This window comes from Carlito syrichta, unplaced genomic scaffold (genome assembly GCF_000164805.1).
Source record: "Carlito syrichta isolate Samal-C Ts95f unplaced genomic scaffold, Tarsius_syrichta-2.0.1 Scaffold311873, whole genome shotgun sequence".
NCBI lineage: Eukaryota > Metazoa > Chordata > Mammalia > Primates > Tarsiidae > Carlito > Carlito syrichta.
In genome coordinates this window covers 467,681-481,422 of record NW_007255969.1, presented here as the reverse complement: position 1 = coordinate 481,422, position 13,742 = coordinate 467,681, and the positions used below count along the sequence as shown (strand labels likewise).

Below are 13,742 nucleotides of genomic sequence, written 5' to 3'. Positions count from 1 at the left end.
GCTGGGAGCGTGCCACTGCACTCCAGTCTGGGCGACCGAGTGAGACTCCAACTCAAAAAAGAAAAAAAAATTGTGTATTTATTGTTACATGTTTAAACTTCAGTCGCCTTCAAAGTACTCTCTGTTTGATGCAGATCTTGCACTATCGAGATGCTTTTCCCACTACTCAAAACAGTTTTTGAACTTGTTGGTGCTGATGCCTTTTAGTGCTTCTGCCATTTTTTATTTCACTTCTTCCATGTCAGCAAAATGTTTCCCTTTGAGAACTTTTTTCAGCCAGGGAAACAAAAAAAAAGTCACTCGGGTTATGATTGAGTAAATAGGGAGGATGAGGAACGGGGTGGAGTGGGGAGGTCATGCCGGTTTTGGTCAAAAACTGCTAAATACTCAGCGTGCTGGACACGTGTGCTATCATCACCTGCTGACCACAACTGAGACATTTCTTCCATAACACAGCCTCTCACAAGAACACTAGCTGGTACACTGATGCTGATAGGCTCCTAGAACACTTACCTAGCAGAGGAAGCCTATGCTACAAGGGACCCACCCTCCAAAAAATAATTCCGTTGTTTTTTTTATTCCCCCCATAGATAAATAGATCCTAAGGACTGATGTAGATGGATGTACAATAGATTTGATTCTGGCCTGAAGAGTTTCCAAATGATTTTTTATTAAATGCTTTCTGTCATCAAAGTTTGTGTTAAGTTATGATTTAGGAAAAACTAGAAGATACACATTTCTGCAAACCCTGGGCCAGGAGAAATCCTGGCCAAAATGTAGGTTCTGGTAGGGTCCTTCCTCAAAAGTTGCTGAGAATTCCTTGAAGGGAGTGTGGGTCAGGGTGCTCTGTCACGGGGACTCAGATCAGGTCTTTGTTCTTTGACCTGCTGTGGGTTTTTTTTAACCAATCAACCCTGGGGGGGGCTGGCCATGTCTTTCGCTCCAAGATACCCATGACCTTGCCAGTAGCTCCCCTGCCCCACACTGCCGATCCCAATAACCGTGCCAGCTAGCCTTTGCCGTTTAACGCAGGCGGAGTTCCACTGTTAGACCTCTGCTGCAGAGTGCCGTCACCCCCTGAAATCGAGGAGTCCATTTTAACTTCAGGGATAGGCAGCATGTGCATGTGTGCACGTGCCTGTGTGTGTGTGTGTGTGTGTGTGTGTGTGTGTGTGTGTATACAGAGCTAGCTTTGTGGGCATACAGCCTATGCAATTAGTTGCACAGGGCCCCGTGCTCAGAGGGGTCCTGCTCTTGGTCTTATGTTCTGCTATCATTGTCTTGAAATTCTTAATTCCTTCTGAACAAGGGACCTACGTTTTCATTTTGCACAAAGCCCTGCACATGATGTGGCCAGTTCTGGTGGCGAGGGAGGGGAAGGCCCCTCTAAGAAAACAGCATTTGAGGAAAAGCATGAAGGAGATGAGGGAGTGAGCCGTGCCCTTTGTTTACTATCCTGATGAACTCAACTCAGCCTTCTCCAAGCAGCCTTATACTGATACGCTTAGAAGTTACTGCTTCCAACTCTATCTTCCCTAGCGCCCTACAAATACCTCTGTTACATGCTTGGATAACACTGTAAACATTTATGCGAAACATCTGTCTCCCTGTTCACCCTGTGAGCTCCTTGGAGGAAAAGGTGGTATTTTATTCGGGGTTTTTTTGTTGTTGTTGTTTTTTATAAGAAATGGAGGCTGTATGCGAGGCGCAGTGGCTCACGCCTGTAATCCCAGCACTTTGGGAGGCAGAGGCGAGAGGATCGCCTGAGACTAGGGGTTTGAGACCAGCCTGGGCAACTTGGCAAGATCTGTTCTCTACAGTAAGCCAAAAAATTAGCCAGGCATGGTGGCGCACACCTCTGGTTTCAGCTTCTTGGAAGGATGAGGCGGAAGGATCACCAGAGCCTAGCAGGTTGAGGCTGCAGTGGCTGTGAGCATGCCTCTGCACTCCAGCCTAAGCGAGAGAGTGAAACTCCAACTCAAAAAAAAAGAAAGAAATGGAGTCTCACTCTGTTGCCCAGGCTGGAGTACAGTAGTGCTATCATCATTCACTGCAGCCTCAAAATCTTGGGCTCAAGCAGGCCTCTTGCCTCAGCCTCCCAAAGAACTGGGACTACAGGCAGGAGCCACCGTGCCTGGCCAATTTTGTTCATATTTGTGATAACAACAAGAAAAATAGTTGTTTCTCGATGTTAGATCCTGTTCCAAAGGTTCAGCCACAAAGCAGGCACTGTCCGTTTCCTCATGTACAGTTGGAGAAACAGAAGCACAGAAAGATTGAGGAACCAGCCCAAGTCACACAGCTGGTAGATATAGGGCTAGGACTTAAATCCAAGAAAGTGGATTCCCCAGACCTTGCATCACGCATGGGAATGCCCAGGCATGGTTGGAGCTCAAGAGACAGGGAAAACAAAAAATAACTCATGACAAAAGTATCAGATAGAGTCTCGGGGGCAGATTCACAAAAGGAGAAGAACTTTTACGTTGTGACTGCAGACCCAAATTCAGACCTGCGCAGTGGAGAAAACATACTTAATTGATGTTTTAAGCCATATTCACTAGTACAGTGATTTTCTTTAGCAATATATATATATATATATATATGAAATTATATGTGTAATCAGCTTCATTGTTGATTTAGTTCTTATCCTGTTACCTTAGAAATGGAAAACAAGCTGGTCTCTCTCTTTATCTTAAAATAATGCTAAAATAACCAGAAGCTTTGTTGAAATAGTGAGGTTAATTAATCTAGCAAACACATCCTAAATGTACTGTGCTTGTACAGCATGCTGCTTGGGGAGATGAATGTGATAATATGGAGATTCATTATAGAAAATTAAGATTAGAAGCAATGCCTCCTTGCTAAATCCGTCTTCACCCTGCAGAGCAGGCTGCAAGTGCCATGTGGGTGGGGAGGAAGGGTTGGTTGTCACCAGCATTGTTTTCCTCCTTTGACAAGTGCCCTGCTGTGCCTCATATCCCAGAGGGGGATGGTCAGGGACCTCTGAGTTTTTCAAAGCCTGTGGGCATGGGTTTGCTACCTTTATCTGCTCAGTTTCCACAGTGTGTAAGAGACTCGGCTTCATTTGGCTTCATTTGGAAAGCATGTACAAATGAACCCGGAATTTATTTATCAAGAATTGTGTATTTATTCTTTCAAAGTACTCTCTGTTTGATGTAATGCACCTATCAATGCTTTTTCCACTGCTCAAAACAGTTTTTGAACTTGTCAGTTTTGATGCCTTCTAGTGTTTCTGCTGTTTTTCGTTTCACCCCTTCCACATGGGCAAAGTGTTTCCCTTTGAGGACTTTTTTCATCAAGGGGAAAGGAAAAAGTCACTCAGGATGAGAGCAGGTGAATAGGGAGGGTAGGGCACGGGGGTCATGCTGGTTTGGGTCAAAAACTACTGAACACTCAGAGTGATGTGGACAGGTGCACTCGGAAATCACCCATCATGAAATGGGCAAACATGTTGAAAGAATCTCAAAAAAAGAAAAAAATTCACATAACAACGCTAGCTGGTACACTGATGCCAACGTGTTCCTAGAACACATACCCAGTGGGGGAAACCTGTCCTACGAGGGGCCCACCCTCCAAAAAATAATTCCAGTTTTTTGGGGGTCCCCGTCGTACAGTGTCACTGAAGGTATGAGTTCCCACGTTCTATCAGATTGTAGTTAAGGGACCTTGAGAAGCGGGCCACCCCTCTCCTAGGAAGCAGTCACTAGACCTCCAGATTCATTGGATCCACCTCCTGCTGGGCTCTGTGCTACAACCATGTGTATCTGCCACTAAAGCCAACCAGGAAAACATTCCTCATGTAGCTTAAGTCGAGAATGATGCTCCAAGTCTCATAAAAATTCCCAGACCCGTTTTTTTATATATGCCCGAAGGGCAACTGGCTGATCCCTGTCATAGTCCCTAGGTCGAACTATTAGACGTTTTCCATCCTAAACTCTGCCCAGCAGCAAAATGGATGCCCCATGAAAGAGTGAGCCTCCCCCCAGCTCTGCAAAGAGCACCCACTCATGTCCTCTCTCAGTTGAGTTTTCAGCCGGCCATCTTCTTTTCATTATCAGCATAGAGATGATACATCAGAACCCAAAGGATTACAGGACTAGGGGTCATCATTCCAGCCAGTCAAGTGTTCAACATTCTGGGCATGTGGACTCACACCATGGCACACAAGTTTGGTAGACTGACTTATTTCCTTTGGGGCTGAACCAACTGGTGTGTGCCAACTGGTGGCTGACGTCATCGCCTCCTAGGGAACAGTTAGAGAGCAAGAGAGGTGTTCCTCCTGTCCTCCCTCTGTTCTCAACCCCCAGGGCACACTCCCTCTACCCCCAGGTGTGGTCCAGGCTCATGGATAGCATAATGGGTGGACACAGTGGCTCATGCCTGTAATCCCAGCACTGGGAAGCCAAGATGGGAGGATTGCTTGAGGCCAGGAGTTGAAGACCAGCCTGGACAGCATAGTGAGATCTCATCTCTACAAAAATAAAAATAAAAAATCAGCCAGGCATGGTGGCACACTATCTGTAGTCCTAGCTACTCAGGAGGCTGAGGTGGAAGGATGGCCTAAGCCCAGGAGGTTGCATTGAGCGATGATCATGCCACTACACTCCAGTCTGGGCAGCTGAGTGAGACTTTGACTCAGGGGAAAAAAAGCCAGGCACCATAGCTCATGCCTGTAATCCCAGCACTTTGAGAGGCCAAGGCAAGAGGATTACCTGAGCCCAGGGATTCAAGACCAACTTGGGCAACTTGGCCAGACCTTGTCTCTATAATAAATCAAAAAATTAACTAGGCATAGTGTGCACCTATAGTTTCAACTACTCAGAAGGCTGAGGCGGAAGGATCGCTGGAGCCCAGCAGGTAGAGGCTGCGATGGCCAGAACGTGCCACTGCACTCCAGCCTGGGCAACAGAGTGAAACTCTGACTCAAAAAAAAAAAAATTAGTTTTTCATTGTTCATTTGTACCTCTTCTACAAAGCTAAATCGCGGATCTCTTGAGCATGGGGATATGCCTTATAATTAGCATTCCTTCACCACATTTGGCACAGAGGAAGAAGCAGACTAGACTTGGGATGAAATCCCAGCTCCCCACATACTAGTTCCATGACCTTAGATAAGCTCCTTCATCTCCCTATTCTTCAGTGTCCTTAGAACAGAGGCAATCACACCTGCCTTGCAGGGTGTCATAGGAGCCGCCAGCCAGGTGCTGGGTCCTAGGAGATGCTTGGCAAGTGGTGACTCTGGCTTACCAGACAGAGCCTCGCACACAGAAACTGAACATTTTGCAGAATTATGTATGACAAAGCGGGACTAAAACCAAGGTGGAAGCAAAGCTAGTTATGCGCTCTTGAACTTTCATGGTGAAGACACCATTTCCTCTGCCCTTGGGCTTACATGGCCGGTTACAAACTAATTTGTTTGTTTTTTTAATTCATGACTCTTTCATGATCACATGATGATCATTTCACGCTCAGCGTATCTCCTGAGCCTAAGGGGTCAGTGACCTGAGGAGTGTCATTGATTTGCAATATGGAGACTTTGCTCATCGGCTTCCTTGGTCCAATTCATACATTTAAGCATCATCTCATCCCTGAGTGGGGATGCTTCCTCCAGCTCCTCGCAGTCATGTGGCAGACGGTGACTCCCAGTACTGCTTCCTGATCTAAAGATCCCCGTGGGTGTCCCTGGCTTCTTTAGAAATTTTCTTTAAAAGAGGCCGCGGTGGCGTGCCTTGGGGGGTGGTAGTGGTAAGGCTTACTGAGGCCAACTGCATCAAAATAAAAATGTTGATAAGGTAAGGGTATAAGGACTATGGGAAAATATAATAGCATTGAGGCCAGGCATCGTGGCTCATGCCTTATATAGTCTCAGCACTTTGGGAGACCAAGACGAGAAGATCGCTTGAGGCTAGGAGTTTGAGACCAGCCTGGGAAACATAGACTTCGTTTATACAAAATCAAAAAACTTAGCCAGGTGTGGAGACACACTCTTCGTAATCCCAGGGAGGCTGAGGCAGAAGGATCGCCTGAGCCCAGACTACAGTGAACCATGATCACATTACTGCACGCCAGCCTGGGCGACAGGGTAAGACCCCAACTCAAAAAAAAATGCACTGAGATCAGTTTCCCACATTTCCCATACAGTGAGCACATTTGCCGAAACCCAAGATACGTCTTATCCACTCACTTAGCAACTGGAAAATTACAGAGACTCATTGACTGGATTGTTATAGAGGTTCAACTCTGCCGTGATTCTGCGATTTCTTTCTTTACAGTAGAGCCGTGTGGCCCTGAAGGAATAGGTCATGTGACATTTTTGTCACCTTCTTCAGTTACCTATGAATACATACTACCTTGCTTTTTTACTCCCTTGTAAAGGTTCCTGTGAGAAAAGCACATAAATCATATGTAGTAGGCACTACATTTGCTGAGTCTATTGCCATGTCAGCATAGCAGGACATGCAAGTGTAGGTCACATGAGATCCTTTATAACAATGGTACTATGGGACAGGACAGATAAGGACTCGTGCCTGCCTGCCCTTGGTCAGTTGACTGCTGGTTGGTTGGTTTACACGATGCCTCGCTGCAAAAGTAACTTGAGAGAACACTCTCCAAACAGACTGTGTTGTACACGGGGTAGTATGTTTAGGGTCTCAGTCAGACTCATGACATATTTGGTAGCATCTGAGCTTTTATCAGGTGTTTACTATGTTAGATCAGGTGCAGGGCTATGAAAAAAAAACAAAGCCATCCCTGATCTGAAGGAGCTTGCTGGCTTAAGTTAGAAACAGACACAAGTAAGTATAAGAAAAAGGGGCCTGACCAGGCACGGTGACTCATGCCTGTAATCCCAGCACTTTGGGAGGCTGAGGCAAGAGGATTGCCTGAGCCTTTGGGTTTGAGACCAGCCTGGGCAACTTGGCGAGACCTCGTCTCTACAATAAATCAAAAATTAGCTGTGCATGGTGACACACACCGGTAGTTCCAGCTACTTGGTAGACTGAGGCAGAAGGATGGCCTGAGCCCAGCAGGTTGAGACTGCGGTGGCCGTGAACACTCCAGCCTGAGCAACAGAGTGGGACTCGGACTCAAAAAAAAGAAAGAAAAAGGAGACAGCAATGATTACCCATGTAGAACTATTATGTGGGGCTAGCAGTCATGGTTTTTGTTTGCTTCCAAGTATTTCCAGACTCATTATCTGACAGACATTTTTTTAAATTTGAAATTTGATTTAAGTGCTTAAAAATTATTAATTAAGGCCAGACATGATGGCTCACACCTGTAATTCTAGCACTTTGGGAGGCCGAGGTCAGAGGATTGCTTAAGCACAAGAATTTGAGACCAGCCTGGGTAACATAGAGAGACTTCATCTCTAGAAAAAAAAAAATTCATTAAAATCCCATTCAGTGACATGTCTAAGACATTTCTCTTACTGGAAAGAATGCAGTGCTACAAAAGCAGTGCTACCCTGGAGAGTCAGGACGTTTCCTCATCTGGCTGTGGGAGCCGAGAGGACAGTGTCATTCGTTCTCTTTCTGAGAGGACTGAAGAGGCCTCTCCAGGGAGTTCATGTCCGAGTTGAATCTCGAACCACAGATAGAGGTCCTTGCCAGAATGCTGGCTCTGCGCACAGCGCACAGAAGTCAGCTGCAGAGCTTGCCAGCTTGTCCTGTGCCCTTTATGCCCCCGGCTGAGATTTTTGATCGCTGCCACCACAGCTTCCAGCAAGGACCACAGGACTGCTGCTTTTATTTGAATTCGCACACACGACTCGTAGACCTGCCTCGCCTTCCTGTGGGGTCAGCCGCGCGTGTAAGGATGCGAGGCTTTACGTGCTGAGCAAGGAAGCCTTCCCTGAACACCAGCAAGCTTAGTCCATTTCCATCTGAAAAAAAACAATCAGCCGAAGGCGATAAAGTCTTAATTGCCTAAGTCATGGTGTGTGGCCAGGACGGGCGTGCATGTGCGTGTGCGTTTGTGAGTGTGTGCAAGCTGTGCATGCATAGCACATTTTCAATCTGTGTGAAATAGAATGGATATGCAGCAAATGACAGTAGGCTTAGGCCCTGAAGATTTCCCAGGAAAGAAGGCAGCTGCGTGGCAAAGCTGCTGCCACTAATTAGGGACGGAAGAGCCCGTGTCCTGTGCCACTCAGCAGCTTCAACCATTCTCGTGACAGCCAGATTGGCTCTGTAACCCCCGTTCATTATAGGCTGGGAGTTAATTTCTTGTGGAGAACATTGCTTTTGATTGCCATCACCTTGGGATGCTTTATAAGATCAGGTGGGCTATGATGCCAAATGTCCCAAGTAGAAGCCATAATGGGCGAGCAAAACAGGCGTCGCTTTTCATGTCCCTTTTGACGTTGCACACGAGCAAACACTATTTTTGCAACCCCACGGACTTTGGGTTTGTGGCAGGGCCACAATGCCATTTTGGTGATTGACAAGAAAACAATTGTGCCTCCTTTGGCTCGTGCGAGCAGCAAGCAGTACCCCCTCGTGCAGAATGTCTCTCCACCAGGACCGATCGGGAGGGGCGTTAATAGGCTTCCCATTGTCATCGTGCATTTTTGCCAGGAGATTCCATTAGCGTAAACACTGAACCCGTTGTCATCGTGTTCAGCCGCTTGACCCTGGCGATTTTCAGTGCTGCCTGTGCTGTGATGGAACGCGGCAGCGGCACGCACGAGACAGGCACTAATTATTGGAAGCAGAATCATTGCTGACCCAGGACAAGATTAACTGCTCCTTTGCAGTCTTTATTCTGGGACATCAGCGCTGTCTGGTTATCTCACGTCAGTTGAGGGACTCGGGACAATAGCGGCGCTGACGGTAACGTTGGCAATTTCCCTGTTTGTTTTGCAGGTCACGGCCAGGGGCTTTGGGCCGCTGCTGCAGTTCGCCTACACCGCCAAGCTGTTGCTCAGCAGAGAGAACATCCGTGAGGTCATCCGCTGCGCCGAGTTCCTGCGCATGCACAACCTGGAGGATTCCTGCTTCAGCTTCCTGCAGACCCAGCTTCTGAACAGCGACGATGGCCTGTTTGTGTGCCGCAAGGATGCTGCGTGCCAGCGCCCGCACGAGGACCGAGACAACTCCGCGGGAGAGGAGGAGGAGGACGACGAGGAGACGATGGAGTCGGAGACAGCCAAGATGGCTTGCCCCGGGGACCAGATGCTTCCAGAACCCATCAGCTTTGAGGCCGCCGCCATCCCGGTGACCGAGAAGGAAGAAGCCCTGCTGCCCGAGCCCGACGTGCCCACGGACGCCAAGCAGAGCTCAGAGAAGGACGCGCGGACGCAGTACCCCAGATACAAGAAATACCAGCTTGCATGTACCAAGAATGTCTACAATGCGTCATCACACAGCACCTCAGGTTTTGCAAGCACCTTCAGCGAAGAGAACTCGGGCAGCAGCCTCAAGCCAGGACTGGCCATGGGGCAGATTAAAAGCGAGCCTCCCAGCGAAGAGAACGAGGAAGAGAGCATCTCGCTCTGCCTGTCTGGAGAGGAGCCTGACGCCAAGGACAGAGGGGCAGACGTAGAGATGGACCGGAAACAGCCCAGCCCCGCCCCTGCCCCCGCCGCCCCGGCCGGGGCCGTCTGCCTGGACAGGTCCAGAAGCGTGTCCTCGCCCTCCTGCTTAAGGTCCCTGTTCAGCATCACAAAAAGTGTGGAGTTGCCTGGCCTGCCCAGCACCTCTCAGCCGCACTTTGCCAGGAGTCCGGCGTGCCCTTCGGACAAGGGGATCACTCAGGGTGACCTTAAAACTGACTATGCCCCTTTCGCAGGGAATTACGGACAGCCCCACGTGGGCCAGAGGGACGTGTCCAGCTTCGCCATGGGGTCGCCCCTCAGGGGGCCTGGGCTGGAAACGGTGTGTAAACAGGAGGGCGAGCTGGACCGGAGGAGTGTGATCTTCTCCTCCAGTGCTTGTGACCAGGGGGGCGCCTCGGTGCACGCGTACTCCGGGGTGAGCAGTTTGGACAAAGACCTCTCAGAACCGGCACCAAAGGGTCTGTGGGTGGGCGCCGGCCCGTCCCTGCCCAGCTCCCAGGCCTATTCCCACAGTGGGCTGATGGCTGACCACCTGCCAGGAAGGATGCGGCCCAACACCAGCTGCCCGGTGCCAATCAAAGTCTGCCCTCGCTCGCCGCCCTTGGAGACCAGGACGAGGACTTCCAGCTCTTGCTCTTCCTACTCCTACGCAGAGGACGGGAGCGGAGGCTCACCCTGCAGCCTCCCTCTCTGTGAGTTCTCTTCCTCGCCCTGTTCCCAGGGAGCCCGATTCCTGGCCACGGAGCATCAGGACCCAGGCCTGATGGGAGATGGAATGTACAGCCAAGTCCGGCCCCAAATTAAATGTGAGCAGTCGTACGGCACCAACTCCAGCGACGAATCCGGATCGTTCTCGGAAGCAGACAGTGAGTCGTGTCCTGTACAGGACAGGGGCCAGGAGGTAGGGAACCCACGTCAATTCAAGCATGTGACCCGCGCTCTCAGTCCTTTATCTGGACTTTTCCCCACCCCTCTCCCCCCCCCAGCTTGTTGGGACGTGCGTAGATTAGAGGTGACACCAGGGACTGCCTCCCCATCCGCAAAGGCAGGACGCGGCTGCAAGGTGATTCCGCACTGACCACTTTGTCCTAGAAGGACTTGATGTTGGAGCTGGATTTCCATCGCAGCCGGCTGCTTATTCCAGATGAGTTTCGGTGTGGTGCGTGACAGTGCGCTTGGGCACTTCAGATCTCTCCCCCCTCCTCCCCATCTCCTCTCCCTTCCATCTGCCCCAAAAGGATGCCCAGTTCATCGCTCTTACCCTTGACCTTCATTCCTTCCGTTCAAAGGAAAGTGTAGAATCTCTTTCAAAACCGACTGGAAAGATGGAAGAAGCTAAATAGATCAACACAAAACACGTGCCTCCCAGCACCTTTTAAATGTTCCTTGTTAGCAGAAGACCCCCGGGGCCATCCCACGCCGTTGTAGGTGACGGAATGCCCCTCATCCACCCTGGTCCCAGGGTCATTGCAGAAGCACCCTAGTCAACCACACGTAATGTATCATAGATTTTCTCCCAAGTTCCCACAAAGGATAGGAAGTCATTTTGAGAAGTAGTGGGGTCAAGTAGCCGTTTGGTCCACCCTGAAAGCAAAGCACTTCGTAGAAAAAAATGTCCAGAGGGGCAACCCTCTTTCGGGTCCCCTCTTGCTGCCAAGAGCTTCCTATCGTCTAATAAACTCAGAGTTGCTCACTCAAAAAAAAAAAAAAGTCCATAGGCTCCACTTGTGTCTTCCTACTGCTGGGAGCGGGGAGCAGGGTCAACACCAGCCACGTCATAAGCAAGACTCACGTGACTAAGGAGGGGGGAAAAAAGGAGCCCCTGTAGGTCCCCACTTCCCCAGAAACATGAGCGTTCCCTGGAAAAACCAGGCTGGGCGTGGCTGGGTGCCCGTAATATCAGCACTTGGGAGGCTACGGCAGGAGGATTGATTGAGCCCAGGAATTCAAGACTAGCCTAGGCAACAAAGCAAGACCTCGTCTCTACAAAAAGTAAAGAAAATCAAAAAATAAGCCAGGCATGGTGGCACGTGCCTGTCGTCCCAGCTACTTGAGAGGCTGAGGCGGAAGGATTGCCTGAGCCCAGAGGCCGAGACTGCAGTAAGCCGTGACCATGCCACTGAGCTCCAGCCTCGGTGACAGAGTGAGACCCTGACTCAAAAACAAAAAAAAAAATGGATCTGTGTCATGACCTGACATTCACTGTAGTCTTACAGACTGACAAGGAGCCAGCCTGAGACTGCAGCCTGGCTCTCAGCTCTGCCTCAAGAGCAGTAGCGAGCGAACCCAGTGACAGGGTCCTCCTCAGAGCTGGGTATCTCAAAACACAGGAAGAAGTGAGGCATAGGCCTCACGAGACCAGCACCCTTGGCACCTGTCTGTGCTGCCTGGATGGTAGCCTCTGTAAGGCAGAGATGTTAACCCAACCAGACAGCAGAAATGCCACACGGGGTGAGGTGGCTTTTCACAGAGCCACGTGCAGCTTATTCAGCCTCCGCAAGATTGTCGAGAAACACAGGAGGTTTTAGTTTGGGCGTGTTTTGAAAATAGATTCCAGAGCTCCCCATGCCAACTGCAAAAATGCCCTGTGGTCACTGCCCCTTCTCTGCAGGCTCTCCTAACTGCCTGGCAGAAATGGAGAAAGACGGAAAAACACTGAAGGGATTTCATTTAACTAAACAGAATTGTAAAGGAAATTTAGATGGGAAGTGTTCCCACTGGAACATACCATAGCCCCTCAGGTTTGGGAAGGAAGGTGGTGCTCAGTGCCCCCAGCCAGACTCACATCTGTGTCCTTGACCTTGACACAGCGAGAGGTTGTGCTGTTTCTCACCCAACCTTTCCCTCGGATCTCAACTTTCATGAGGTTTCCTTTTTGTCCTTGAAACTGTTCATAAGCGTGCCTGATGCAGATGGCTGGTCACCGGGACCAGGTTATCTGCATGATGGTTTATTCCACCAAGACCTGGGGAAGGGGAAGAAGACAGAGGCCTCAAGTGTTTGCTTTTTTGTCTCTCCTTAAGAGGAGCCTGGCCATTCTGCTCAAGGGGTTGTGGTTCTTCTGACATATGTTCAAGGAACTGTCTGTTCTGGATACACCTTCTTTGAGGCCCCTCTAATATCCCAAAAGAGTGCTTCATGTCACTTCTTGGAACTGAAGGCCACGAGAGCACATGTGTTTTCCTATGCTGCGGCCATGTCAGTTGTCTACCTTAGAACTGAAAATAGTCCCTCAATTAAAAGGAGAACTCATTCAACGCATCTAATAGTCATGAACAGGACCATACTCTCCTCGAGAAATACGTTTGCTTTTAAAAATTTTTTTATTTTTACTTCTAAAAGAAGAATCTGTTGTTTGCATTCCCAAACAGCAAAAGAAGAGACATTTATCAAAGCCCAGGGTCATTTTGGAATCACAGCCCCTCTCGGGAGTACGTTGGGACAGGATAGTGAAGATGCCGTTTTTCCCAATCTGACATTTCTGTTTCCCCAGAGTGGAGTTGGTTAGGTTTTCCGAGAACTGTCTCGGAGACATAGCATGACCGCCCCAGGAGTTCCTCTGATCCTCGTGGAAGCACTGTCCCCAGCAATAGTGTCCGTAGGCAGGTAGACTCACAGGCAAACCCCTCCCCACCAGTCATAAGTTGTCTTCCTCCCAACAGATTCCTCTGTTACGCTGGTTCTACCCCAGGCTCCTCTCATGTGAGGTCCAGGTGCCTTCTCTTCCGAGTAAACCCCAGGGAGACACGAGAGCCAGAACCCAAAAAAGGAGTTTCTGTCCCTGGCCAGACACCAGACCAGTAGCTAGAATGAGCGTTCCCAATCTCTCTTCCTCGACCTCTGTAAGGAGCCAAATGTTAGGACAAAAGAAAACGATTAACATACCTTATGTTCTGTAAGATGTTGTCGTTACACCGTGGTAAGTAGCTCCAACATGTCATAACCATTGACTTCTCCCTAACTTTTTAGCCGCCCCCTAGCTTTGCAAAGGTTTAAATTAATACAGTGTCATCCTTTATCAATAATAGGCTTCTTTTAGGCCGAGTATGGTGGCTCACCTGTAATCCCAGCACTTTAGGAGGCTGAGGAGAATCACTTGAGCCCAAGAGTTCAAGACCAGCCTGGGCAACATAGCAAGACCTTATCTCCACACACAAGAAAATTT

The 13,742-nt window shown here is 49.3% G+C and overlaps 1 protein-coding gene across 1 annotated transcript in view; it reads left to right on the top strand.

The window, feature by feature from the left end:
* Positions 1-13,742, top strand: part of BACH2 (BTB domain and CNC homolog 2) — a 297,095-nt gene that overhangs the window by 264,067 nt on the left and 19,286 nt on the right. Inside the window, exon 5 of the mRNA XM_008069240.2 lies at positions 8,886-10,478. Within this exon, the coding sequence (XP_008067431.1) occupies positions 8,886-10,478 (1,593 nt within the window). The remainder of the gene's footprint in view (positions 1-8,885; positions 10,479-13,742) is intronic.